The sequence below is a fragment of the Oryx dammah genome, unplaced genomic scaffold (assembly GCF_014754425.2).
Source record: "Oryx dammah isolate SB20612 unplaced genomic scaffold, SCBI_Odam_1.1 HiC_scaffold_13, whole genome shotgun sequence".
Taxonomy (NCBI): domain Eukaryota; kingdom Metazoa; phylum Chordata; class Mammalia; order Artiodactyla; family Bovidae; genus Oryx; species Oryx dammah.
In genome coordinates, this window is record NW_024070197.1 from 11834321 (window position 1) to 11859345 (window position 25025).

Genomic DNA, 25025 nt, shown 5'->3' on the forward strand with positions numbered 1-25025 from the left:
TGGTCAGCATAAAAACAAAGAAAGAAATAAAGTGAGATTTAGAAACTTGCTCTAGGGCTCCCTAGTGGCACAGTGGTGAAGAGTCGGCCTGCCAACGTAGGCTCCAGTACTCTTACCTGGAAAATTCTATGGACGGAGGAGCCTGGTAGGATGAGGTCCATGGGGTCGCCAAGAGTTGGATAGGACTGAGCGACCTCACTTTCACTTTTCACTTTCATGCATCGGAGAAGGAAATGGCAACCCACTCCAGTGTTGTTGCCTGGAGAATCCCAGGGATGGGGGAGCCTGGTGGGCTGCCGTCTATGGGGTCGCACAGAGTCGGACACGACTGAAGTGACTTAGCAGCAGCAGCAGCAGCCAATGTAGGAGACAGTGGTTCGATCCCTGATCCTGGAAAATCCCACATGCCTCAGAGCAACTAAGCCCAGGTGCCACAACTATTGAGCCTGGCGGCCGCAACTACAGAAACCCAGGCACCCGAGAAGCAAGAAGAGAAGCCGCCACAATGAGAAGCTCATGCACCGCAACTAGAGGAGCCGCAACTAGAGAGTAGGCCTGGATCGCCGCAACTAGAGAAGGCCTGTGTGCAGTAACGAAGACCCAGCACAGCCAAAAAATAAAAACGAATAAACTTTTAAGTGTTTCAAAAAATAAGCAACAAAAATAAAAAGCTTCCTCTGAAAGTGCCGTTAGCACGGGTCTTGGTGAGGCCCTGTGCGGCAGGCAGTGCCCTGGGGTGGTTTGTCATCTGTTGCCCGGGCCCTTACATCTGGGTTGGCCTAAGCGACTTGCTCCACAGACACCATGTGAGGGAAGGGACGCATGGGGACTTCTGAGACCAGGTCATGAGGTTCTGGGAGCTCCTTGGCAGGCCCCGGCCGCTGCATCGTGAGCAGCCCGAGCCACAGGGCAGCTGGATGTGCGCGCTCCAGTGAGTTCCTAGCTACCAGGCACTGGGGTGAGCCCACCTGGACCACCAGCCAGGCCAGTCTTCTGGCGAGTCCAGCCCGAGGCCAATGACCACAGCTGCCAGAAGAGCTCGAGGGAGAACTGTGTGGCCCGGCCTTGTCGACCCATGGAAAAGAGAAAGATGGATATATCCTTGTGTTTAGAGCCAGTGAGCTTCAGGGTTTGCAGTGCGACAAAGGATTGATCTTGATCAAAGGAAGGTCTGGTCAAGGGGGCCCTCTAAGTCCGAGGAACATCTTCCCTTATGAGGGTCTTTTTTTTCCCCTCTGGGTGGCCTATACTTTCCCAAGATCTATGCTGGGGACCCTGGGCCCCACAGCATCAGTTAATCTCTCTGGAGATTAAGGTCAGCCACATGACCAACTGCAGTCAAGACCCTGAGAACCAAGGCCCAGGCGGCCTTCCCTGTCGTCACCTTGTTGCTGGGAGAAGTCAGCGCTGTCCGACTCCCCTGGCAGAGACACCAGAAGCCCACGCCTGCTCTCTCTCTGCCCATGTGTCTCTTCTCTCTCCTGATTTTTTTCTTTTCTTGCTGTGATAAACTGTAAGCATGCATAGAACAGCTCTTTTGAGTTCTGCTTGAGTTCTAGCAAACAGTTCAACACAAAGGTGGGACTGGGGACGCTTGGAGTGGCAAGAGGGCCCCCTGTGGCATCTCACTGCCTGGAATTCCACCTGCAGATCCAGAGGGCCCTCGGGACTGAGGAGCAAACGCAATCGGCGCATGGGAACTTTGTGCTTATTTTCCTCAAGACAGCGCGCTCCCCCAGGGAGGGCCTCCCGCCCACTGGTTCACAGCCACCCGGCTGGCTCTGGAGAAGCAGACCGACCCGCAGGGCTATTCTGAATGCCCCACGGAATCAGGACTGAAGTAGCCTCATTTAGAGCTCAGACTTAAAAACTGAAATATAGATGGGATTCACTATTAACTGCCAACGGAGAATAAAAGGCAAAGGGGCAGAAAACACCTCCAGTCTCCTTTGGCGTGGGGAGACATCTGCTTCGTTGTATGAGGTGAGAACTGAGGCTGGCCTTCCCTGAGAGGGGTCGGGCAAAGGCAAGGCTGATCTGAGCAGCCTCAGTGAACACTTGCTGATGCGGGGTAAGGGGTCGGGGCTCCTGCCCACACGTGAACTGTGGATGGGGTTCTCTGTCCCAGGCGGCAAAACTCGCCCCCAGGAGCCTGCTAGGACAGCAGTCACAGGGGCTGCTTGGCCAGGTGGCCCCAGGACGGGCCTATCCAGCTCCAGGGAGATGAGAGGCGAGGGGATAGGACTTCATGGGCCCCCCGCATCCCTCCAGGTCCCCTAATGAAGTGGTCACCCCAATGCCAGCAGCTCCTAAGGCCCCACCGTTCGAGACGAGCTGACTTACAATAATGACTTTATTTTAACATATTTAATTACAGACATAAAATAGCTGGGGAAGGGGGTGCACCCCAGCCAAGCCCCACCCTGGGGCTGCCAGGAGGGGGGTGCAGGTGAGGCCTCCCTGACGACCCTCCTTCCGGGGTCTTCCTATGGCGGGGCCCTATTGCTTTAGCAGGGGAGGGGCCATGCAAGTAAGGAGGGCGGGGAAGCCTCTGGGCCCCGCCCCCCCACCGCTGTGCCGGCCTTCCTCCAGAATGCCCGGTCGGCGCCCCACCCTCAGCCTCTCCACCTTCTTCTTTGTTGGGGGAGCAGACCATCTGGCCAGCCCCCCACCCCCTCTGCAAACCTAAAGGGGAATAAATACAAACTTTACAAAGTAAAAGGGGGTCCAACGTTGCCCTGGACCGGGCCTGGGGTCGATGGGGAGCAGGGCCCTGCCACGTGGGCCTCACATCATCCCTAACTGCAGCAGCGTGCTGGCGTAGGCCATGGGCTTGACGTCGGGGTGAGGCTGCGAAACCAGAGGCACAGGGTCAGACACAGAAACAGGCCAGCAGCAAGGCTGGGGCTTGAAGCCCCAGAGGCAGAAACCAGTCCCCCCACCTCCCTGGGGAACAGCCCTCCCCTCTGGCCCAGGCTGGGGGGCGGACTCACCACTGCTGTGAACTGGTGGAACTGGGGCCGCAGGTCAGAGCCCCGGAGGTGGATGTAGGCGGCTTTGTTCCCCATCTGGTCGCTGCGGGGACAAGGGCAGAGGGGCCGTGTGGTCAGTTAAGAGGCTGGGAGGGGCTGGGGGACGAAGGGGCAGGGAGAAGGGTCCCGGACAGAGAGACAGGGACACAGATGTCAGGAGAGAGGAATCGAGGTGGAGAGGGGCCCTGGGAGCCCAGACAGAGGAACAGGGATGAAGGGGAGAGCTTTGCGGGGGCCGGGCGCTGGGAGGAGCAGGCCCGGGGAGCAGTGCCAGCAGGGGCAGGGTGGAGGCAGGGCTCAGGCCAAAACACGGTCCCCGAGCCAACCGCGCCCTGGCTCTACCAGGCAACACGGGCACAGAGGAGCGTGGTGACCGGCCAGCTGGGATGGACTCGGTCTCGGCTCGCCCAGAGCATGGGAGACTCTGGCTTCTTGAACCAAACACTAGCAAAGCGGAGGGCAAGACGGACGGGGAACTCGAAGACCAGGAAACTGAAAACGTGGTCCGCGTCTGGATCCTTCTTGGAAGCAATCAACTGGAAAGAGACACTGAGGAAGGCTACGTGGGGAAAGGGAACTCTGGCGGGGTTCAGGCGACCTGAAGGACTGACAGTGGTTATCACAGTTGTGTACAGAAGAATTCCTTCCTTCAGCAATGCCCTGGGCCATCACCGGGTGGAAGACAGGATGCCTGGGGTTAGCTTCCTAAGAGCCCACGGTGGGGGTGGGGGTGGGGTGAGTCAGTAATTGTTGAACCTGGGTGACGAGTATGTGGGTGTTCATTACAGTATCTGATGTATCTCTGGAATTCTCTATCATGAAAAGTTAAAAAAAAAAAAAGAAAACCAGTGGGCTGGGAAGAGCGGCCCGGCGGGCAGGGGTGAGGACGCACCAGTAGTTGGGGGCAGAGAAGACGGTGACGCAGCGGCCGCCGTGCGCCACCTCGTAGCCCTCGGCCTTGACCTCGTGGCTGCGGATGATGTAGTCCAGCTTGTTCTCCTCCAGGAAGGCCTTGGTGACGTCGGGCCCGAACTGGCAGCTCACGCCCCGCTTGCTGACCGAGCGCCCGTTCTGGGGAGACATGCAGCTCAGGGTGTCTACTCCCCTCCGCCCTGTCCGCCCTGCCCACAGCCCGCACTTGCCAACCACAGCCCCGGGCAGACTGACCTGCGGCTGCGGGTCCGACCAGAGCAGGTCGCACATGGGACCTGGAGGGGAGAGAGACGAGCGTCGGGGGCTGGGCCAGGATGCCGCCCTCCATGGAGGGCACGGGGCACGTGAGGCGGGGTTCTGGGCCACCACAGGCCTCCCCACCGACCTCCCCGCCAAACCCCATTCAATCTGTATGACCCCCAAAGCTGGAAGGAGTATTTTTTTTTTTTTCCCCCGCTGCATCTCGCAGCACGCCGGATTCTCATTCCCGACCAGGGATGGAATCCAGCCCTCTGCAGTGGAAGCATGGAGTCCGAACCACTGGACTGCCCGGGAGGTCCCTGGAGGGAGTTAAATAAATGACCGCTGCAGACACTCCTACTCCCTGGCCAGCGCCGCCCCACAAGGGAGGTGCACGGACCCAACATGCAGGAGAGGAAGGTGAGGCTGTCCCCGGCCACCCGGTCACCTGAATCTGGGGGCTGCCGACTCCGCTCGATCTTCCTGATGTCGTCCAGGGTGACGCCGTCTTCGCTGAACAAGCCCCCGTGCATGATCTGGGGTTCAGGCGGGGACAGCAGTGTAAGGGGAGGGGCCGGCCACACCCCACCCTCTGCCTCGCAGCCTCGTGTGGTGGCCGGGTTGGGGAGCCTGCCTCACCAGCACTTTGCCATTGATGCACTGGGCCAGCGGGAGCCACTCGAACACCTCACTGAAGAGCTCGTACATCTGGGCTGTGTACTTGGCCTTCACCTCCCCCTCAAAGCCATAGATCTGGTTCATGTTGTCCGTCTCATGGTTGCCTGGCCAACAGCAGCATGAAATGAAACCTCAGCACCCTGCCGCTGGGCGGGGCGCCCTCCAGCTCAGACCCCAGCCAAGGCCGAGGAGGACCGCCCGGCAGCCCCAGCCAGTGGCATGCACGCAGCAGCTCGCGGGTCCTTCCCAGAAACCCCGCGAGGTGGAGACGCTGTTCTCAGTCCTGTCTAGAGGGGCAGACGGGCTGAGAAGATTCACGGGTGTGTGGTCACAAGGCCCAGGCCGGCCCTGATCACCACGGGTTCAGCCCTAAGTGAGGAGAGGCACATCCCTTGTCCCCATGAGACTCAGATTCCTTCTTGAAGGACCAGCCACACTTATGCTAGAAGCATCAAGGAAGGCGGCGGGGGGGGGGTCTTGGAGCGGAAGAAAGGCACCCCTGCAGTGCCTGCTGTGGGGCTGTCCCATGCCTGGGCATCTACCTTCCCACCAGAAACCATCCTCTTCCCTCTGGGGCCAGGGGAGGCCAGGGAGCGGCCAGGCCCCCCACAGCTGCCGAGTCTGGACTATTCGAGTCCAGCTCTTTGCCGCCTCCTCCAAGGAAGCCCGCAGTAGGCATTCGTGGGATCTGTGCCACGTGCCAGGAGCACTGCGAGAACTCCTTGAACCTGGGCGTGAACCCGGGGGGCATCAGCACGGCTGTCCCCTGACCAGGGATTGAACCTGGGTCCTCAGCATTGCAAGTGTGGAGTCTCCGCCACTGGAGCACCTCGTGCGTCGCAGAGCCCCCAGCCCAGCCCCTGCCCCCACTCCGTCCTGCTTCTCCTCCGCTCCTGGCCACATCTCCTCCGCACTGACCCCCCCTCTCGGCAGGCAGGGTCTCCCCCTTGGTCCTCACTCCCTGGTGAGCTGGCCCAGCCCAATGCCACACGTACGCTGAGGAACCCCCACTTTATAGCTCCTGGAGGCCACCTAGACACCTCCTCTCCGCATCACAGCCACATCCAGATCCAAGCTCCCCAGCTTCCAGCCTATACTCTGCTCTTCCCGACACCCCTCAAGTTTCTCAGTGGCAGCTGCAGCTCTCCAGATGCTCCAGGCAAAACCTGGGAGTGCCCCCCTGCAACCCCTTCCTTCTCTCACATCTGCATCCAGCCCACCAGCAGACACTCAGTCTCTACTCCAGAAGCGACCCCCAGCCAACCACTGTTCCCACCTGGGTCCAGCTACCACCAGTCTCCCTGCTCCCTCTCTTAGCCCTTGTCTGTTCCCCATACGGAGGCCCACAAGGTTCTATTAATACCAGAGACGGCCCCTGACCCTCCTCTGCTCAGAGGCCTCCCATGACCAAAGTCCTCCCTGGGGCCCACAGAGTTCCACTAACACCATGCTGGTGCCCAGTGGCCAGCCTACCCAACTTGACAGGGCGGCCCTGTGCATGGCCTCAGTGAAGGCACAAAACAAACACGCCTGTAGTCGCCATCCCGCACATGCCCTGCCCAGGGCCCCGCGCTGACCCCAGGCCCCATACTGACCCCCCCGGCCCCATGCTGACCCCCCAGCTCACCTCGAAGTAAGTGAAAGTGATCTGGGTACAGGAGCTTAAAGCCAAAAAGGGTGAGGATCACTTCTACGGAGAAGGAGCCGCGGTCCACAAAGTCGCCATTAAATATCTGCCCTGCTAAGGAAAACAAGGGGGAGTGCTCCCCCTAGCCCCTCCAACCCCGCTCCTGTTGGCTCCACCCTGGGGCCAAGAACGCCAGCAGGGCTCGGGGCACCTGGGCTCTCCTCACTTGTTGGGTCTGGCCCAGTGGTTTGGCCTCTCTGAGCCTCAGGAGGTACCAAGGTCCCCAGTCTCACCTGCTTCTTAGGGAAACTGACGGCGGAGGGAGAGACCCTAGGCGGTTAGCCGGCTTCAGCTCTCCCCCACAGTACAGGTCCAAAGCCACAGGGCAATCGGGACATGGGCCTAGTAGCCCCGCTCAGTGGCCATTCATGGAACAATTATCCTAACATGAGCAAATACTTATACAATGAGGGCCGGGGCCCCCAAGCCTGTCATAGGTATGAACACGCTACCCCTCTCAGTAGCCCGATGAGGCAGATCCATTTTACAAACGACGAACCTGAGGAACTAAGAGGTGAAGAGACCTGCCCGAGTCACACAGCCAGAAAAGGGCACGGCCAAGAGGAAAGCCAGGCGCGGGCAGGGTTGCCCACCCTCACGTACGCGCTCTGCAGCAGCACACACATCCAGCCCCGTTCCAAGATGAGGAGAAGCCGGGGCTCAGATGCACTGGTCTCGTGCCCAGGTCACAGCAGGCGTGCACCAGCCCGGGCCTGTCTGGCCCTGGAGCCCAGATAGCAAGGCCGGTGGCTGTTCCACCCCGGCTCGGGGCCGGGGCACTCATCAGGCCTCTCCCTTCTCAGGTTTGGGCAGGAAGTCCTCTCCCTCCCATACTCCACACCCAGAGGAGAGGCCGGGGAGCAGGGCTGGCCCTTCTGAGGAAGGATACGTAGGGGTTGGTCTCCGAGGGTAAACCATTGAGCTCAAATATGTTGAGGAGGTCATAGAACTGGCCGTGGGTGTCCCCACACACTGTAATCTTCTCTGTCTGGAAGAAAAGAGGCCGCCGGAGAGGGAGGGGCCCAGAGAGAGACGTGGGGAGGGGGCAGAGGGGTGAGAGGTCACAGTGGACCAAGAAGAACCATGCAACAGACACAGGCGGGGAGCACGAGACGCAGAGGGGAGGAGAGGGACAGGAGAGACACAGGACGGGAGGAAGGGAGACCAAGCCAGCGGAGGGGGAGGAGGTTGGTGGGGGGGTTGTGAGTTTCTGAGCTCCATGGCCCCTCCCCAGCCAGGGAGCCGCCCGCCCACCCGCACACCACCCCCAGCGCGCACCTCTTTGAGCGTGGTCTCCACGAGCGTGCTCAGCTTGGAGAGGACCTCTTTGACCTGTACTAGAATCTGGAAGGAAGGGCAGGCTGTGAGCGAGGCCAGCTGGAGGGCCAGCCCCCCACCCCGCCCCCGGGGAGACCAGACTGGCCAGGAGATGCTGCTGGGTGGAGGGGAGGGGAGAGGGGAGGGAGGGGCAGGGGAGGCCCGGCCGAGCACGTGCCCACTGGGAACAGAGCCTGTGACCTGAGTGGGCTATGCGGCATTAAAACATCAGGACTATTTCACGGGAAAACCCAGATTCTCCGTTTCTCTTAAAACAATCAGCATCAGGCAGAACCACGTGGGATGAATCCAGATACAGAACGTTTAATAGAATAGCTGGCTTGCAAACATCGAAGTGTCAAAGTCACGAAAATCTCCCCATAAGGCATGAGGCTGCTCTAAACGAACAAAAAAGTAAAACAGCAGACCATATGCAATCATTGATCCCTTAATGGATTCTGGATTAAAAAAAAAAAAAGAACAGCTAAAAAGGATGTTTGGGGGAAAAAACTGGGGAAAGCTAAACTATCAGTACTAGTCCTCACGGACTGAAGACGGATGCGGCAGCACTGTGCGCACCAGGTGTGTCTGCAGCAGCGGCCGGCCTGCAGCCCGTCTGCTTCAGTCAGTGGTATTCTATCGCCACCGAATTCCCAAGGTGGGAATGACTACAGTCATGCAGGAGAATGTCCTGTTGTTAGGGGACACAGGTTATGGTGCAACTTATTCTCAAATGGTCCAGGAAGAAGGAAAAAAAAAAATACTGTGTGTATACACATGCATATACACAGAAAGATAAAGTGAAAGTGTCAACACCTTAATAACTGGTGACCAAGTGAAGGGGCTATGGATGGTAACCGTGCTGGTCTTCTGACTTTTCTGTAGGTTTAACAACTCACTAAGTGAAAAGTTGGGAAAACAGTGCTAACAAAGAAAAGCAGGAGGTATCCACTTCCGGTCAGAATGTAGAAAGTTACAAAAGACTGTCACTCTTGCCCTAATGATGGAAACAAGCCAAGAAACAAGAAGAAAAAAGAAAAAACAAAGAACACCCTGAAACATCTGAGAGTGAGGACTCAAAGAAACCTAAATGAGTCAAACTCCAAGACAGTGAGGCGACCAGCTCTTCCCTGGGAGAGCGACGGTGGCTGTGCCCCCACAGCTGGTGGTGCAGCAGGAGGGCCAGGCTGAGAGGGGAGTGGGCGTGACAGAGCCTGGGGGGGCCCGTGGCAGAGGCCTCTGCCCAAGCCTGCGTCTTCTCTCCCATGGCCGCACAGAAGGCGCGAGGCGACGTGGTGGACAGGAGCCACCTGAAGCACAAAAGTGGGGGCGAGACTGAGAGCAGAGAGCCCCTCAGACAGCCCAGCGGCCGCCGGCAGGGCTGAACATCAGAGCGCTTTCCTACAGCTCCATGAGCTGGAGACCTGAGAGCGCGCAGGCATCCCTGGGATTCCGCCAGGGTGGAGATGCCGAGCCCCGCCCCCGGGGAGTCCTGGCTCCCCTCTGGACATATCTGAAGGCAGCTCCAACTCGAGCTGCCCCTGAACTGCAAAGGGGACGGACACAGCCCCTCACTGTGGCAGCCCAACAGAAGCAGGGCCTGCCCGTGTCTGCAGGAGAGGTATCTGTCTCCATCGCTACTGTGCTTCTACACAAAGTGTCTGGCCCACGAGAAAAAAGCGCTAAGATGGGAAGAGCAGACAAACGGAAGCAGACCCAGAGATGACCCAGATGGTGGGAGATCTAGACAGAGACTTTAAAATAACTGTGTGGAAAATGTGTTGAAGGATCTCACAGAAAAGGTAAATGACATGCATGAACATATGGGGCCGAGAGACGAAAGCTATTAAAAAAGTAACCGATGGAAATGCTGGAGATGAAGAATTCATCTGCAGGGTGCCCAGCACACCGTGGGCTCAGCAAGCACCAGCCGGCGGGACCGCCCTGCTCCCACGCCCCTGAGGGTTCAGGCTGGGTCAGCGCCCTGATGCTACCCCGGGTTCCGGGCTCTGGCGGGCGCTACCTGGTAGGCACACTTCCGGTGCAGCTTCTTCTGGTCCTTGTACCACTGCATGAGCTCCTTCATGAAGGTGATTGTCACCCTGCCGTCCTCCAGCTTGGGCCCACTGTATTCATCCTCGATGGCTGGCGTGTGAAGAGGGGAGGAGAGTCAGGGGCTGCGGCCACTGTCAGGATGGGAAGTGGGGCCTGGCCCCCAGGCACGGGGCAGGCTCGGCGCTAGACACACAGGTTGAGAGGGGACGGGGTGAAGACTCCGCTCCCCAGCCGGGGCCTCTCACGGCTGGCCCCTTCTGCTCAGGCAGGCTCACAGGCCCTCTCCCTGACCTCCCGCCTACGGGGCGCCCCCTCTCTGGCAGCCTCTCCCCCAGACTTGATCCACTAGCATTTAACACGTGAACTGACTATCAGTCCTCTCTCCCCACTAGGACACCCGCTCCAGGGGGCAGGGGCTGTGTGGGTCACAGCTGTATCCCCATTGCCCACAATGGCGGCATCCAGTAGGAACCCAACAGTCATCCATGGAATGTATGACAGACGCCTCTGAGCACCCAGAGGACCTAGGGACAAATCAGGCCCGTGACGGGCGGTGCAACTGCGGGATGGATGCAGCAAGGAAGCTCGCCCGCACCCGGGACCTCCAGCCCCCAGGCTGGACAGCGGGGTCTCCAGGAGCACAGACAGAGCGGGGGCCACAGGGACCAGAGGCGCCCAGCACGCGTGGCTGCGCAGGGCCTGGGTGAGGACGAGGACGCCCTGGGCCAGGCACAGCGGGGCACCCAGCCCGACTCACTCATGCTCTCGATGTCAAGCGAGTCCACAACGGAGCGCTTGTGCTCGTCGCCCGCAATGGCCCGCTCGAAGGCCTTCTGCTTCACGATCTTGTTGCACTCCTGGTATTTCATCTTGGCATCCTTGTCATGGGGCTTTACCTTCACCACCTGGTATGCAAGGTGGGCAAGAGAGGACAGAAGGAAGGAAAGAGGCATCAGCACCCAGGCGAGGCACAGGGCAGAGGGGTCATTGGGAGGCAGGGGCACCATGACTGCCCTTGGCTGGCCTGGCCTGGGGCTCCAGGGACACTGAGCAGAGCACCCAGCCCCGTGGACGAGTGAGGGGTGCAAGCTTGGACTCGCTTCCCCTCTAGGTCTTGGTTTCTGTGTCCCCAAACTGGGCGCGACAGCTGCCCACACAGGGCTGCCAGGAGGGAAAACGTATTAACCCATTCAGATGCTCCTTAATACACCGCAGCTCTAACCATCATCAAAATAAAACTGGCCCTGCTCCAGCTTCATCGCTGGAACCAGAGGGGCTGAGAGGTCCCCATGGGCTGGATCCGAAGTCATGATTTACAGCCCGACTCAACCAAAGAGGCAATGACTGGCTGGATGACACGGAGTCGCAGTTGTCTCATCTATGAGGTGGGGGAGGTGACAGGCTGTTGGGGAGGATCAGGAACCAGCACGGGCCTGGCGTGCAGCCCGAGCTCTGCGGGCAGCCGCTGGCACCTGGTGGTCAGGCGCCCGGCGTCACCCTCGGGCCCTGGGTAGACCCAGGACCAGTGAGTTCCTTTGGTTCCCTCCTGAGGAAGGTGGAGGGGACAGAGCATGAACCCCAAGGCTGCTGGGAGGACGGAACAAGCAAACACTTATGAAGGGCGTGCAGCAGCGCAGGCCACCCATGGCCCCTTTCACAGGCTGCTGTGTCCATGACACAGGACTGTATGCAGAAAGCACTGGGCGCTTGGCCGTGGGACACACTCAGGTCTCAGGAAGAGGAGCCCGTCCCCTCCCCTCCCCCTACCTTCTGTCTCGCTTCCTACAGACTCTGATCCCCCAAGTCCAGAGGAAGTGGGGGCTGCATTCAGACCCCAGCTCTGCCACTTACGTGTTGGGTGACCTTGGGAAAATGAATTCACCCCTCTGAGCCTCAGTTACCTGTAACTGTTCCTGTAATTATCAGTGGACCCTGCCTGACCTGCCCCCCATGTTGGCCTCCCCAGGAGTGGGCTCCCACAGCCCTGTGCCAGGGCACAGAAAACAGGGGTGCCAGGCAGCGAATGCACCCTGGAGGAAAGCCTGGCTGAGTGCGTCAGAAGCTGGGGCAAAGGTGTTTGCTGATGAGCCCCGAGGGTCAGTGTGGCTCAGCCCCGAGAACGGGCATGCAGACCAGGCTGGGTGGCAGGAAGCGGGTCGGGACAGGCTTGGGCCAAGGCGCCCTGCCAGGTGCCTCCACCTGCGGCGGGGTGTGGCACAAGGCTTGGGAGAGAGGCAGCCCCAGACAGTTCCTGGAGTCCTTCCCAACAAGCGGAGGTTAGGAGTCCACGGCCCAGGATGAAGTCCAAACCACTCCGCCTGGCCCACGAGGGCCCACCCAGCCCTCTGTGTTCCCTGCTTGCCCAGCGCAAACCAGCCAGACCAAAGCCAGAAGTCCCCAAATGTGCCGGCCCCCTCTCAGCTGCAGGCTGGTACACCCCTGGCCCAGAACACCTCACGTCCACCCTCAGTGACTCTCCAGCCCTGCCTCCTCCTCCTCCAAGTCTCCGCCCCCCACCCCTGCCCTCTCCCATCTCCCAGGCTGGGTCAGGCACCCGCTCCGAGCTTCCACAGGGCCCTGGGCTCCCCCCCACCACCCCGCCCCAGCCCTGAGCACCGCAGGAGACAGGTCTACCTCCCCAGCGGAAGGTGGCCATGGCCGCGAGGGCAGGGCTGAGGCTGTGTCCCAGGTGTAAGGAGCGCCCCGAGTGGGCGGATGCCCCACTGGGCCAGCGCCCTCTTTTCAGAGAGCTTGCGGGCTGGGGTGTGGGCCAGAAGCAAACACTGATGACCCCGGGAACAAAGGAATGGAGCAGTAACAGCGCACAGCTAAGCTTTCTCTGTGCCTGAGGCTGTAAGCAATGACCTTGCTCACTTTCTCCTCAGAGCAGCTCTCTGTGATGTCATCAGAGCTGCACCTCATGGATGGACAGGGAAACTGAGGCTGGGAGAGGAGAAGTCACTGACCCAGGAAGCCAGGATTCCGTTCTCTCCCTGCTGAAGATCCTGCTTCCACCGCACACGCTGGGACGGGACCCCTCCCCACCTACTGCCACGGTCCCCTCAGCGCCCGATACGCCTTCCAGAAACACGCTGCAGGTCTGGGTCTTAAGAGTAGGCTCTGGGGCCAGGCCTCCAGGTCTGCCTCCAGGCCTTGCAGTTGGGGGAGGCCCCGAGGCTTGTTGGCTCAGAACTGAATGCTGGACTTCTGTTTAAAAAGAGGGATCTCACAGTAAGTGGGGTCTGGGTTGTGTCCCGTCAGCATCCTGTGACAGTGATGCCAGGCATGTCACTGGGGAACAGTGGGGTGGTGGGGTCTCTGCCTTACTCCTTATACCTGCACGTGAAACCACAATGCTCTCAGAATAAACAGTTGTTTTTACAAAGTGGTTTCAGCTGCGAGTATTCCCGGGCAGTAAGTCCAGGGACTCAGACCGATGAAATGGTAACAATGGCTCGTGACCCCAACATAATGCCACGGGGCCGGCGTGTATCTGGGAAAGGGGAACTCTCTGGAGTTCAGGAAGGTGATCCAGAGCACACGCTCCATGCAACGGGACGTCCTCAGGAAGTCTGGGTGGCTCACTCCTGTTTCTGCAGTAAAACCTCCAGAGGCACCACATGCGACTGCAAACCCTCCAAACCCAGAAAGTCCCAGGGCAGGTGGGGAGTACAGAAGGTCCCCCAGACCCAGCCTGCGCCCTCGTGACTGTCTGAGCTCCAGCTGCAGACAGGAGAGAACACAGGTGGAATCTTGTGAGAAGAGGACCCTTAAAGGGGCGAGGAATCCTGGAGCCAGGGTCCCCATGAAAGAATGAACTTGGAGATGGAGGGAGAGGCATTGGTGGGGGGATTCAACACGGACCTGGAGAGGGGTGATCAGCTCCTGAGGCAGAGCAGAGTGGAGACACCCCCGAACCCCCATCCCCTAACAAGGCCCTGTATCTGCACACAGCCCTTCCTGGGGTGCCGTGGGCTCTTCCCAGACACCCCCAGGAGAAAGCACACCCAGAAAGTGCCCCGAGTGGGGGCCCTACTCCACTGAGTCCTCACAAGGCCACTGAGGCAAGAGAGCCAAAGCGCTCAGAGCTACACAGCTCACGGCCTGGCATTCTGACCATGGAGCCGGTGAATCCAGCCCCTGCACAAGTGACCTGCAGAACTGGAGACCATCACTCAAGGTAAGAATTCACACCTAATACACACCCGTATTCACATAAATGAAAAATATGCACACACACACACACACACGTGTGTACTTGCTCCAAACTGAACTGCTGTCTTCTCTGGTCTATCTGATGAAGACAGAAGCGCTGGTCTCAATCACCCCACTGAGCGTTACAAGCATGGACTCTGGGTTCACGTCTCTCGTCTCTGCTGGGCGACCTTGGAGGAGGGACATCGTCTCTCTAGACCTCAGTTTCCGTGCTGTAAAACAGTGAATCCGTTTTCCTTCATGTACAAAGCATGTAAAGCGCTCACAACAGAGCCGGGCCCGCAGTGAGCGTGCAGACGAGGAAACTGAGGCTGAGAAAGGAAAGGCCCTTCACCTGAGGGCCAGGCCATGCAATGCCGTCTAACCAAGGTCGCGTCTTGGTTCTGCCTCCAGAGGTGCCATGACTGAAGAGGGGTCTGGGCCCAGCCTCCGCGAATCCCTAGTGTGTCACCATACAACGGCTCTGGAGTAGAGACTGCATGGGGAGCCGCCCCAGGCTGGCCCCTCTGCCCTGCACCCGGAGTCTGATGAAACGTGTCAGAAAGGACAGCCTGCAGGCAGGCGGATGGTCCAGGCAGGCAAGGACCTCAGGCTCATGCAGGGGGTCCCCAGGGCTGCTGGAAGAGACCCCACAGGGAAAGCGGTCGTGACCCACCCCTAAGAATCCTGCAAGGCCTGGGATAAAGCTATGTATGCCCGCGAGATGGCTGGAAGTGACCATCTCAGACTCCAGGAGTACACACTGCGAGGCCCCAGGCTGGGTCAGAGCAGCGGGAAAACCTCCATTCTGGGCCTTGGGGAGACGGCCCTGCAACCCAGGAGGGAAGACCCCGTGCAGATCTGCAGTTGGGGCTCCTCTCATCTTCTGCCCCCCTCCCTTCTTTCCCTAGCCCCTCCCCCACTTTGGAGACCTATCCCAACCCACCCCAACTGCCCTCCTGAGTTACTCATTACTGAGCCCTCCAGGCCCCGTGACCTGTTCTCACACCACTTTAGCAGCGCCTGACAGCCACCCAGGAGGTGGCCACACCTCTCGGCACCACCGCCAAACGAGGACACCCCGGGCCCAGGCAGGGGACCAGCTGGACAACAGCCAGGGATCCCAAGCTTGTCAGGACCCCGCTCTGCAGCTCCCGCCTCCATCCCGCCTCCCGGGGTCTAAATTATCTCCTCCTCCCTTCCTCTGCCCTACCCTGCCTTGCCACGGGTGCCCTGGCCTGGGGTTCAGTGCGAACCTGCACTGAAGGCCGCCCTCCTCTCTGGGCCAGCGGCAGCAGCCCACCCCGGCCATCTGACCTGCCCCCTTCAACCACAGCCCGTGGCTCTCGGCCTCCCGCGTTGTCCCACCTGACACAACAGAAGCTGCTCAGAGCGTGTGACGGAGGAAATGAAAGGAGGCAGTGAGGCTGTGTGCACGTGTAAGGGGGGCAAGACAATCATTCATTCAACAAACCCTAAGCCCCTGCTGGATGCCAACCACCATCCCAGGGAGCGTCCCAGAACAAAGAGAACCCCCGCTCTCAAGGAGCTATTCTCTGGATGGGGGAAGACGCCGGCCAGAGGCTGGGCTGCCTGCGTTTAGACCCCAGCTCTGCCGTTCGCCTGCTGCATGCAGGTGGGCGGGTGCCTTGAGCCTCCTGGGCCTCAGTCTCCCCATCTGTACAATGGGGGTAACCATAGGTCCCACCTCACAGGGCTGCCACACAAGTCACTCAGGTGGCTGACGTGAAGGGGAGAGGACAAGCCTGGCACACAGGCATGCTCTGTGAGGCCTTCCCACTATCACGACCAGAGCAGCGACAGCAGCGGGAGCGGTGGATGAGCGAGTGACCTGGCCGATCCCTGCTGTCCTCTGGGTCCCCTCCCTCATCACCTCATCAAAACACACCCCCATGTGCTGTCCCTCTACAGCATCTCGCCCTATTCTCTTTCTCCCAGGCCCACATCCTCACCTGCAATGATTGTTTGCCCTCCCAATGCCAGGTTCATTTTTTGCCCTCCTCCAAATTATAAGCTCCACCAGAAGGGCTGTGTGCTTCTTGTTCACCAATGGTAATAACAACAATAATCAGAATAGTTAATTACATGTGCTGACTACGTGCTAGGTGCTATTCTAAATGCCCGAAAAGCAGAGGCTCATTTATTCTTCACGGCAACCCCAAGAGGCAGGTCTTTGCCCCATTTCATGGATACAGGGAAGAACTCACAGAGAGGCCAGGTGACTCGCCCAAGGTCACCAGGCAGTGAGGGCAGAGCTGGGCTGTGAACCCAGCTGGCGTGTGCTGGATGAGCGAGCGGTGAGTAAACGTGAGCACAGCCTCCTCACGCCTTGCCCGTCAGGTCTGGCCAAGCACCAGGAGGCCCCAGCCCACCCCGCCTGGCCCTCAACACCAGCCTGGTTCAGGCCCGGCTCACCGTCTCATAGTCACGCAGGGCGGCCCGGAACTTGCCCAGCGCCATGTTGCTGGCGGCCCGGCGGTAGTAGCCCTTGATGTACTTCTTGTCCATCTCGATGGCCCGCGTGGCGTCGGCCAGCGCATAGCCGTAGCACTCGGTGCGCAGGTAGGCCAGGCTGCGGTTGCCATAGTAGATGGCATTGCTGGGGTTCAGCTCGATGGCCTGGCTGTAGAACTTGATGGCGTTCTCGTAGTCCTTGGCTGTGAAGATGCAGGAAGGGGGGGTAGGGTATGAGGCAAGGATGCCACCCCCAGCCAGCAGGGGTCCTAGGCTGGAGACTGCCCCATCCCCTCACTTACAGATGGAGAAACTCAGGCCCAGAATGGAGCTCAGAAACAACTCTCCAGCCCGCTCCCCTTCCTGACTTGTCCCACCCTAGCACAAGCCCAAATCCCTAACTCCCTAAATCACTTCCACATACCTGCCCACCCAACCGTCGCCCCTCAAGGCCCCAGCTGGGCCACACTTCCTCCAGGACTTCCGGAGGGTCTTCTGAATGTGCCCCGGAGAGGGTATGTTAGTGAGTGCCAGCCCTGAGATGGTAATCAGCAACTCTGAGTCTGCCCTGAGACCCAAAACAAGTATACAAGCCCAAAGAGGGGTTCCAGTAAAACAGGAAGTGGGGACAGAAAAGGGACCTACTTAGGTCTCAGGAAGGCGACACATCAGAGACTCAAAGGAAGCAATAAACCAGACCAGACGGATAGCCTTCCCCACAGAAGGAACAGCAGGTGCAAAAGCACTGGGGAGGAGAGCACGAAGTTCTAGGACCAGCGAGAGGGTGGTGTGTTTGGGGCGGGCTGAGCCTGGGGAGGGTGGGAGGTGAGGGCAGGGGGCTGGCAGGACGCATCCCAAAGTCCACAGCCAGAGCAGGGTGCAGCGACAGGACGTGACATCTGGCCAAGGGGAAAAGTCCATTTTCTTTGAAATGAGCCGTGCCCTGCACGTTCCACCTTGACCCGGGCATCTGCACATCCCCATGGCACAAGCACCGTCTGGTGCTCCCCCTACAGCAGGCCACAGAGGTCTTGTTCAAGGTCAGACGCTCAGTCTCTATCTGCAGAGCTGTCTTGGCCCACGTGGCTGTTCAACAGGCAGGAGACGGAAGGCAGGGGGAGAGCCCAACCTGGGGGGACGTGAGGTGCCAGGTGCCTCGGGGGGCTCTTGGCACACAGGTCCCTGCACAGGTCCCTCATGGCACCCCAAGGACGGCTGTGTTAGCCCCATTTTCCGGATGAGGCTCTAAGAGGGAAACCACGTCACCAGGCAAGTGGCAGACAGGGATTCCGAATCAGGCCAAGTGCCATGGGCTCCCACGTTCGTCCTCCGTACCAGGTGGCCTCTGGGGGAGACCGGCATGGGGCAGACACGGACATGGGGGCAGGCAGCCTGGGCCCCATCCCTGCTCTACTCCTAGTGAGCTGTGTATCCCGGGGCAACTTACGTACCCACTCTGGGCTAAAGTTTCAGAGAGTCCTCCTGACCCTGAGCCTAAAGTGAGAACTCCTGCCCTAACTCCCACTGTTCTTTTCCCCAGAGGCATCTGAGAAAACAGGACCTTCCTTTGTTGTGTTTGCTTATTGCCCAGCCTCCCAATGTGAACTTAAGTCCTGTAAGGGCAGGGGCACTGTCTGTCTCACTCTGAACCCTGGCCCTGTCTGAGGACACAGCAGCCCCCCACCCTGCTGTCCAGGGACTCACGGTCCAGTTGGAGGGTGGGACGGACACACCACACATAGATCACCGCCCCCCAGACCGTGACACCCGCAGTGTTGTGGCTGGGGCCACCCAGAGGGGATGCCGGGGCTGAGACTTGGAGGAGGAGGAGTCGGGAGAAAAGAATGGAAGAGGACTCCCGGGTCCATGAGTGGTTCCTGAATGAATGAAAGAAGGAAGGTAGGAAAGAAAGAGAAAGACGGACGCACCAGCAGTAGAGAAGGAAGCCAGGTGCTGGGAGGTGCCAGGAACAATATAACGATTCCTTCCGCAGGTGAATGTCTGGCAATCTTTCAAATGGCTCGGATGTCACCTCCTTTGAGAAGCCTTCCTTGACACCCAGGCGGGGTCAGGCACCTTTCTGGGCGGCCCCCGCCCCGAGACTCTGCTCTCCCAGGCCTCCCTCTCTGGGCAGTCACCGTTAGGTGATGGGTGTGTCTCCCCAGGACCGTGAGCCCTGGAGGGCAGGCCCAGGACTTCCCAGAAACATGCCTGGGCAGAATGAGGCAGCCGAGTCTGACCGACCCTCCCTGGAATGCCAACACCTTCGAGGACTCCTTCCAGCCTCCTGGCCAGATTCCAGAGGCCGGCGGCCAGCGTGCCTGCCGTCTACCTCTGGGCACGGGGTGGGGAGCCTGACATCAGGCTCTGAGGATCCCGACCATGAGACCCTAGACTGACAGCCTCCCCTCTCTGAACCTCAGCTTGCTCATCTTAAATGTGGGAAGCACAACCTGTCCCGCCTCATGGGCTGGCTGTGAGGGTTAAAGGAACTCCCAGATGAAATGTGGCTACAGCCGAGAAAGCGATCAGCAGATGCTCGTAAAAGAACTCACTGAACGACTCACTGGAGGGGAGAAGAGACTAGAAAAGAGGAAACGGGAGGGGCCTGGGCTTCACACAGCTATCCGACAGGAGATCCCAGCCCTGCTCTACAAATATGAGTGCACTTAACCCTCAAGGGAGGCCCCATTTTAGAGAGGAGAAAGTGAGGCACAGAGAAGTTAAGGTCTTCCCAGGGGTCACACAGCAGCTAAGACAAAGAAACAAGATTTGAACCCGGGCAGCCTTCGCGTGAAGTCTTGGACTCAGGGGCCTCCTTCGGGGTTAAACGGAACCCCTCTCTTTATACAGAAGGTGGTGGGGGGCGATAAGGCTCAGAGAGAGGGGAAGAGGGGTGAATGACACGAGGGACCAGGCTCTTCCCCCCCGGGGCCTCTGGATCAGGCCTGAGTTCCCAGGGGTCAACCAGCTAGGGTCCTGCAAGCCCCTGGGGGCCCTTCGTCTCCCCGCTCACCACCCCGGGGCCAGGACGGCTCCAGGTAGGGCTGCGGGTAAGGACTCTGAATGTGGGAGCCAGGCACGTGGTGAGGAAGGGGGATATCCGGGCCGTGCTGCTCGCACACTCTGACCTTGAGCAAGTGGTTTCACTTCTCGGAGCCTCAGCTTCCTCTATAAAACAAACAGGGCCGCTCCTGCCTGCCTCCCAGCGCCCAGGGAGGATTAGACAAAGTGATGTACCTGGCCCCCGCGGGGGCTCAATTAATGCGAGCTGTAATTAATCTTTTTATTGCTATTCCCCTGGGCCCGGGGAATGGGGCTCTGTGCCTACAGCTGCCTGCCAGACAGCAAGGGGCTTGGGCCAGGAGGGGCATCCCCCTCCATTCCAGCTCAGTGCCAGCACCGCTGGCTACCTGCCCAGTCTCAGGCCTCCCAGAGCTCAGAACCCAGGTCCTGGCGGGGCAAGGAGCCCCTCCGGAAGGCCCATTGTTTCCCAGAATTCTCCCCTCATCTCAGCATCTGCCCCCATGCTTGCCGTTCTTCTCAAGCCCCACTTCAGGGGCAGTCTCACCTTCCACACTGCCCCAAGCTGGAGACTGGGCCCTGGCAGGGACACCTAATCCGGCAACCCTCAAAGCTGGACAGTCACCTTGTTCTGTCAGGTCAACCTCCACAAAGTCTCTCAAATCTCTTCTTTCACATCCATCCCGACTGCCTGTCTCTGCCTGGTCTGGCCTTCATCCTCTCCTGTCCAGGGTCCTGCCTCAGCCTCCCCCAAGCTCTTTCAGCCCCCCGTCCTTCACCTCCAGAGGGGTCTTCCTAAAGCCGTAAACCCAATCCCGTCCTTTTCCTGCCTCCTCAGAGTCCCCAGGCGGGACGCTCAGGCTCCCCCTACAGCCTCACCATCAACTCTGGCCTCTCAGGCTCCAGCCCCGCTCACTTCCTCAGTGCTCGGCTCACCTCTGGGCCTCTGGCATCCCGCTCTTCCCTCCTGGGGTTCCCTCTCTCCAGGTGACCGCTATCATTCTCCCTCTGAAACACTTCTTGAGTCTGTTTCTGTCTCTCCGGCCCAGTGGGCACCACTCACCTGTCCACCATCTTTCCGGGTCTCCAGCCTTGTCCTTGGGTCCGGTCTCTGCAAGGCCACTGGGGATCCCCTTCCATCGCTAAGCAGCCTATGTTGCTCCTCTCTTCAAACGTCCCATGGCTTCCTGCCACCCTTGCGATGACATCCACACTCCCTGACCCGCCTCCAGCCTCGCCTCTCACCAGTCCCACCTCCTTCTCACTGCTCCGGTCTGACCTGACCTTCCCACCAGAGGCTAGCTCTCCGCTAAGGCTCCCATGGGGGAGATCCCTCCCATGCCGCGCCCTGCCTCCAGGGCCCTCTGCTGTGGGCCTCCTCTCTCTCCTGCAGGATCAGCTCTATTGGTCTATAGTCTTAGTCTCTTCCGCTCTTTAAAAAACAAAAGCAGCACCCCCCACCTCCAATTTCTCCACTCCCCATCAGAAACAAAATTCTCAAAACCCCTGTCAACACTGGCTGTCTCCACTTCCTCATTTCCCATTCACTCTTCAGCGCCCTCCCCTCTGGCTACCAGCCCCATCATCCCCTAGAAACTGCTTGGGTCAAGGCTACCACCAACACGTTACGAGCCAAATCCAACAATCAATGCTCGGTGCTGGCTTTTGCAGCATCCCATCTCAGGCACATTCCCTCCTTCCAGAAGCACTCCTTTCTCTCAGCTTTCTTGATTTTCCCTTCCACCTCAAGGACCACTCCAACGCAGCCTCTTCAGTTCTAACCACTACAATTCCTTGAGGTTCTACCCTAAGCCCCTTCTCTTCCAAGGTGACCTCCTCCATTCCCATAGGCTGTTCCAGTCCACTCAGAGGCTGATCTTGCCCAAATTCCTCACTAGAGAGTTCCAGACTGGTCCATCTCTCCACTCAAGAGCTCCTCTGGGAGACTCAAGTTAAATCCGAACTGGTCTGTGCAGTAAATTATGAAACCCTACGATAACCTGCCCCTGTCCTAAGCTTATCTTGTATCTGTTTCCCTGCTAACTTGTTAAAGTTCCAGCCAAGCCAGCCAATCTCCTTTCATTTCCAACCTCAGGGCCTTTGCACAGGCAGCACCACCCACCTGGGACACTCCTTCCCAATTGTCCTCTGAAACTTAAATGCCTTTTCCTCAGTAAGGCTTTCCCTGACCAACCTCTCTAAGGTCGTGGCCTCCAACCCTTATTCTCTATGTCTCTGTTGGGGTTTTTCCAAAGCGCTCATCATAGCTTCTAAGTACTTTATTATTTCTCTGTGTGTTTGCTCAATGTCTGATTCTCCTGCTAAATTACAAACTACCTAGGGCCAGGGCCACATCTGTGTCATCTGCTGCTGTGTACCTAAAGTCAAGCACAGTCCTTAGCACGCAGCGGATGCTCAATAAACGGACCGAATCAATGAATGAATGGGTGCGCCCACATCCTACTTTCCTAAGAACCTAAGTCATACTAGTCTTGGATTGCCTCACCTCTACCCCCAGAACCTTCCCTCTCCTGGAGTAACCTCAAATCTCCTCCTTCCTGGCCCTCCCATCTAATGATCTATTTCCCATTCCCACGATCGCCTGCTCTACCGGGACAGTTGCCCCCTTCCCCCAACCTGGTGCCCCTCCACTTGGAGTCTCCCCACTTGGAGTCTCCCCACTTGGTGCCCCTCCAGTTGGAGTCTCCCCACTTGGTAGCGCCATCACTCCTCCGCCCCATGTCACGACCTGGTAGCACCCTCTTCAGGTCGCGCCATAAGCTCACACCTCTGGGGTCTCACATTTGGTGGTGCTCCCATTCCGGTCCCCCTCCTGTTTCACACTTGGAAGCGCCCTCCTCAGTCTCCCCACTTAGCACCCGCTCCGCTCGCCACTTCCAGGTATCACCCCTTCTCTCCGGAGCCCCCTCTGTTGCCCCTTGGTAGCGCCATCCTCGCCCTCCCCACGCCCGGTCACTTGGTAGTGCCTGCCCCGCGCCCAGGCTGCCGCTCCGCGTTGCCATGGTTCCGCGCGGGCCCGGCACCCCTTGACTTGGGGCTGCTCTCCACCCTCCCTCGCTCCCTCCAGGGCGGGCGCACCTTTGAAGTAGTCGTTGGCCTGCGTCTTGAGCTCCTCTGCCCTCTTCAGAGCGCCATCAGCCGGGGGCTCGTCCCGGGGGGGCTCAGCACACTCAGTCCGCTCGCCCTCCGCCATCGCCATGCCGCAAAGCGACCCCCACCCTGGCAACGGCCTCCAGCGGCACCCGGCCGAATCGTCGCGAAGGAGTGCCGACTTGCCGCTGCCGCTGCTGCACAAGTGTCGTAAAGCGCGGGCCCCGAAAGCTCCCTTCGCGCGCCTGCGCAGGGCCCTTTCGCCATAGAGCGCGCGGAGGACAAGGTGACCAGACGGCCTCCGACGGCGCCCTAGAATGAGCCAATGAGGAAGGCGAAAAGGGGCGCGCGGGCAAAAAGGCCCGGCGTGGTCCTGGGTCCCAAAGTTCCGTGTTCCGAGCCACAGAAGTTTCTCGGGGTCTTAGAGTGGGCTCTCCCTGCCGTCATCTCCGGATGGTAGGTGGTTTGCGAACGCTGCTGGTGGGTGTGGCTTTTCTTTGTGACAGTACTGTCCCTGACGCGGAACCCGAGCCGGGGGGTGTCTAGCCCTATTGTCAAGTACCTGTGTGACCTTGAACAAATCTTCTCATCCTCTTCAGGGCCTCACTTATCCCTCTCTGGAAAATGGGCAGTTTCTCAAACCGACAGAAGAAAGGGTCAGAGTTTCTAAGTTATTAACTAAAGGTACCCTGGATCCCCTAGACTCAGAAGTTTGTTGCACCATCTCCTTTCTCCGTTCTCACCCCTCACTCAGCAACCTTCCATGGCTCCTCAGTGCTGTTAGGAGAAAACCGAGACTTTTTCTGATGAGCTAGAAGACCCTGAATAGTCTAGCCTTAGGCAACATTTCCAGATGCCACTCCTATCCCCAATCCCCATTCACTGTACACCCTTCCGGGCAACCTTTACCAAGCCCACAGCCACTACTCAATGCTAAAGTATAACACTAAATTCTTTAAGGCTCTGCTCCAGGTCCCCTCCTGGGGATAGCACGAGCTATCCCACCCTCAAAGCTTCTTGTCCTGGCAATGAGACCCTAGCACAGCCAACAGTCACCTGAGAAGCTACAAGCTAGTATCACCTCCATTTTACAGATAAGGACACTGAGATTGGTAGAGGGCAATGCACTTGCCCAAGGTCATACAATAAGAAAGTCACAGAGCCAGAACATGAACCTGTCCCACCTTATTCCTTCCTGTGCCTTTCATTCTTACCCTACTCTCTCTCTATGTTTCAGAGCCTACCCTATCGGTTAGATTTTTGATTGTTTTGAGGGCGAGGGATGCTGTAATGGATCTGAATCTTGAATTCGAATACAGCTCAGCCCTTTCCTGCTGTGTGACCTTGGCCAAGTGATCATCTTCTCTGAACCTCAGTTTCATCTTCTGCAAAATGGAGATGATAACTGCCTGTTGTTTAGGATTACAGGAGAGTTTGATAACATATATGTAAAGTGACAGGAAGCCTAACACACAGTACTTTTTATATCCTTTCCATTATAAGTACTCAAAGTGGGACAGAGTACCTAGAGTTGATGGTTGGGGTGGGGCTTGGGGAGAGTGGGCAGCCTCAGGAGGTTATGGGAGGACCTTAACCAGCAGGAGTAGGCAAGGAAGACTTCTTGGAGGAGGGGATGTCTGAACGAAGATCTAAAGTATAAATAGGAGATAACCAAGTGAGGAGGGAGGGAAGGGAGAAAGGCAGAGGGCACAGCAAGTGTTGAAGCTTAAAAGTGGTTTTCTTCCTTTGAAAAGATTCTTTTGTGGAACATAGGAGAGGAGTTATGACGGTGACATGGCAGGTCAGGCACACCCATGTACACATGAGTCTCTAGACATACAATCTCTCTTTCATGTATATACACACATGCACAGTCAAGTACAGAGAATCATGTCACACAGATAAACACCAGTACACAGAACTGTAGTGTCAAACTCCTATATGTGCATCCAGAATCACAACACAGACAACACACAAGTACAAAAAAAAAAAAAATCACAATGCCTCCTACACTCAGGAACACAGAAATCCAACGTAATGAGAAACATACATAAGGCTGAATCATTTCACCCAGACACTAATACACGGAGGAGGAATTACAGCCCTCCCCATACACAGGTTCACAGAATTATGCCACAGCGACCCACACAGAACGAAAACATCAGCAGACACATGATGTTACATGACCTATGAAGGAACAGTGTCACACGCAGAATCACAAATGGACACCCAGTGCACTCACACCCCCTGAAGCAACCCTAGAGATGAGTCAACACACA

General features: G+C 58.3%; 1 protein-coding gene and 1 long non-coding RNA gene across 3 annotated transcripts; one reads left to right on the forward strand and one right to left on the reverse strand.

Moving 5' to 3' along the window:
• The first annotated feature begins 543 nt into the window (after positions 1-543).
• LOC120872257 lies at positions 544-3872 on the forward strand. The gene is made up of 2 exons (XR_005723209.1): positions 544-1983; positions 3378-3872. It is a non-coding gene; the product is annotated as an uncharacterized LOC120872257 (long non-coding RNA).
• On the reverse strand, positions 2336-24849 carry PPP5C (protein phosphatase 5 catalytic subunit). Of its 2 annotated transcripts, XM_040252479.1 has the most exons (13): positions 22735-24849; positions 16573-16814; positions 10700-10847; positions 9911-10032; positions 7849-7914; positions 7460-7558; positions 6511-6616; positions 4845-4987; positions 4654-4741; positions 4200-4240; positions 3925-4103; positions 2994-3075; positions 2336-2850 (listed from the first exon to the last, which is right to left on the reverse strand). In XM_040252479.1, exons 1-13 carry the CDS (start codon positions 22853-22855, stop codon positions 2788-2790), a joined length of 1500 nt encoding a protein of 499 aa, XP_040108413.1. In that variant the 5' UTR covers positions 22856-24849; the 3' UTR covers positions 2336-2787. The 2 variants fall into 2 exon arrangements, with proteins under 2 accessions (XP_040108413.1, XP_040108412.1); XM_040252478.1 differs by having other exon boundaries at positions 3925-4240; positions 22735-23003.
• Positions 24850-25025: the final 176 nt, after the last annotated feature.